General features: G+C 37.9%; 1 protein-coding gene across 1 annotated transcript; it reads right to left on the bottom strand.

Annotated features, from left to right (window-relative positions):
* Positions 1-1,653: 1,653 nt before the first annotated feature.
* On the bottom strand, positions 1,654-2,372 carry KRTAP7-1 (keratin associated protein 7-1). Its single transcript, XM_017346716.3, has one exon. The coding sequence runs from the start codon at positions 2,299-2,301 to the stop codon at positions 2,038-2,040; it is 264 nt and encodes an 87-aa protein (XP_017202205.1). The 5' UTR covers positions 2,302-2,372; the 3' UTR covers positions 1,654-2,037.
* Between the last annotated feature and the right edge of the window lie 663 nt (positions 2,373-3,035).

Below are 3,035 nucleotides of genomic sequence, written 5' to 3'. Positions count from 1 at the left end.
GAAAGAAAGAAAGAAAGAAAGAGAAAGAAAGAAAGAAAGAAAGAAAGAAAGAAAGAAAGAAAGAAAGAAAGAAAGAAAGAAAGAAAGAAAGAGAGAGAGGGAGGGAGAAAAAGGAAGGGAGGGAGGTAAGAAGGAAAGCGGGAGACAGGAAGAGAGGGAGGGATGTAGGAAGGAAAGAGGAGAGGGGAAAGCAGCATATGGCTCTGGTCACAGATCATCTCCTATTTTAAGTCGTGAAAAAGCAATGACTAAAAAATATCTCTTTGGATAATAACATTGTACAATAACTGATATAAAATGCAAGATTATTAAATTTCATTTGAATATTGAATACAGTGTTTTTAATATTTGAGGGCAAATATTTGTGTCTTACTTTTTTCCATGTCCCCAGATCTTAGGACAATGCTTCAGGTCATAGCCACACTGTGAAAATCTGTTAAGTGATTCAGTTTCCTGTTGAAGACAGTCAGGTTCTTTGCTTAGTGGTTTAATTCAAAGTCCTAACACAGTGGCCAGAGTCCAACAGGACTCGATACCTCAGAGTCAGGAGTACCATAAATACTTGACACATGAATTTAAGTGTCTTGATTCAAACTTAACATATTTTGTTTCAGTAAAAGAGAGATTTCTCAGTAAGCAAGACAGGGAACATTTTCTAAGTGCAGACCACATACCATTTCAACTTTTTCAATAGTAACTATAACGCCAGTGAAAATATGTTTCATTTTAATCCCAGCTATATTATAACCAGAAATGACGAGGCCTCAGAAAATAAAACTGATCTATCAAAAAGGAGAAAGATGTTATGTGATTTTAGCCTTTGGGCTCCCTTTTATTGTCCAAATCTTGAAAACTCCTAAAGATATTTTCATAGCTAAGCCCATTTAGTTACAATTTTTCCAATAACATTTAAAGCTCAAATTTTACCAGATCTGAGTAGTATAAATACACTATGAAAGAAAAAAAATGAATGTAAATGAAATTGTGTCACTAGCAAAAAAAGGAAGAAATTTTTTAGCATTGTACAGCTTATAAATATTCCTCTTTATACCAGAATGAAAAATATTAATAATTGCAGTGCATTTGGATGAAATTTAAGACATTTCAATGGAATTTTAAAAAATTAAAATCTCAATGCAAAATGAAAAAATGATGAGGCATTACTCCATTTGGGTTATGGAATCTGAAATGGAAATAAAACATTTTTCAAAGATTTGTTTATTTGAAAGGCAGAGTTAAGGGGGGTGGGGGAGACACAGTAAGAGAGAGAAAGAGAAAGAGAGAGAGAGAAAGAGATCTTCCATCCACTGGTTCACTCCTCAAATGGCCACAATGGCTAGACCGATCTGAAGCCAGGAGTCAGGAGCTTCTTCCGTGTCTCCCAAGTGGGTGCAGGGGCCCAAACACTTGGGCCATCCTCTGCTGCTTTCCCAGGCCCATTAGCAGAGAGCTGGATTAGAAGTGGAACATCCGGGACACAGACTGGTACCCATATATGATGCCAAGCACTAAAGATGGGGGCCTAACCCACTGTACCACAATGCCAGCCCCAAATCAGAATAAAGTGTGGTTAAAATCAGCCACTACAGATTGAAACTGGCTGACGAATTCAAGAAAAAAAAGCAAAATAAAATAAAAAACCAGGACAAAATGTTCATGCTGAATGAAATAGATTTATTAGTAGACTAACAGCAAAACCCCATCATACCCATGTCCAATACAGGGATGTTGATTTGGAAGTTAACACAAGAACAAAGCAACCTTGGGAAATAAACTACTAATTTCACTGCTAAAATTCATGAGTGTCAGAAAAAAACATATCTTGCTTTTTTGGCTTCAGATGAGTGAGTATCAGCAGTTGAGCATTTGAACCCTGAGTAACTAGTTTATCGTCATTGAAGACCAAGGCCACAGTAAGATCTCAGTGTCTTCTCCCAAGAACATCTGGAAACAGAAACACACTCATTGCTCTTCAGGTTCTTCTGTGCAGAGAATGGTTCAAGAGTCCTATAGTCACCAGAGCTGTCGGATGGTCCATCAGTAGGTGCTGTAGCCAAAACCAGAGTTAGAGCCCCATGGCCTGATAAAGTTGCGACCATAGCAAGAGCTCTGGTTGTAGAAGTTGTTACCACCAAAGCCAAAGCCCAGGGAGCTGTAGCCATTGCATCCGCAGCCGTACTGCAGGGGAGAGCCCAGAGGCACCACACAGTTCAGGGGAGTGGCTCTGTAGGTTCCACGGAAGTTGGTTCCATAGCAAGGATAGCCTGGGAAGTAGCTTCCACAGCAGAAGTAACGAGTCATGGTGTTGGATGTTAAGAGGGGTGTGGATGGATAGGGAGGAACAAGCTACCCAAGTGTGAATGAAGATCTCCAGCACAGGGCTTTTTATACCTCAGGTTGGTGGGCCTGACGGGCTTGTCCAGACATCTTCTCACTAATTTGCATAAATAGACCCATTATTTTCTAATAAAGTGTATATAAAGGAACCCACAGACTCATTGCCCATGCTTTTGTTGGCTTTTCTGTTTGCAAAGGAATTTATCCTATCTTCAAAGCCAGGAACCATTATTGAAATGCATTGAATTCTTTTCATTAGTGTTCCATAGTTTAACTACTGTTCTGACAGCATCATGTGAGGCTCTTTAAATCATTCGATTATAAATTCCTCCCAACTGACATAGCAGACTAAAAAAAGCTTTGGCAAGTATGTGAACGCTTCAAGTGAAGGCAACAACATACATTGAGATCTTATGATATTTAGAGAACATCAATTGAAACATTAAGCTCTTGAAACTCTCTCTGCATACTGTTCAAAAATATTGATATAACAACTGATTAATAGGTATGGAAATTTCTTTCTGGGATGAAGAAAATCATTGAAAACTAGATGGATGTTGGGTTACACAATACTATTAATCTACTAAATATCACTGAATCTTTCTCTGCAAAATGTCCTGTTTTATGTTATATAAACTTCACTTCAGTGTTTTTTTTTTATTTTAAAAGCATTACTATAAAAACACAATCTAACAAGT

This window comes from Oryctolagus cuniculus, chromosome 4 (assembly GCF_964237555.1).
Source record: "Oryctolagus cuniculus chromosome 4, mOryCun1.1, whole genome shotgun sequence".
In the NCBI taxonomy this organism is placed as follows: Eukaryota; Metazoa; Chordata; class Mammalia; order Lagomorpha; family Leporidae; genus Oryctolagus; species Oryctolagus cuniculus.
Note: the sequence above shows the minus strand (reverse complement) of the source record. Positions and strands in the feature narration are given on the sequence as shown.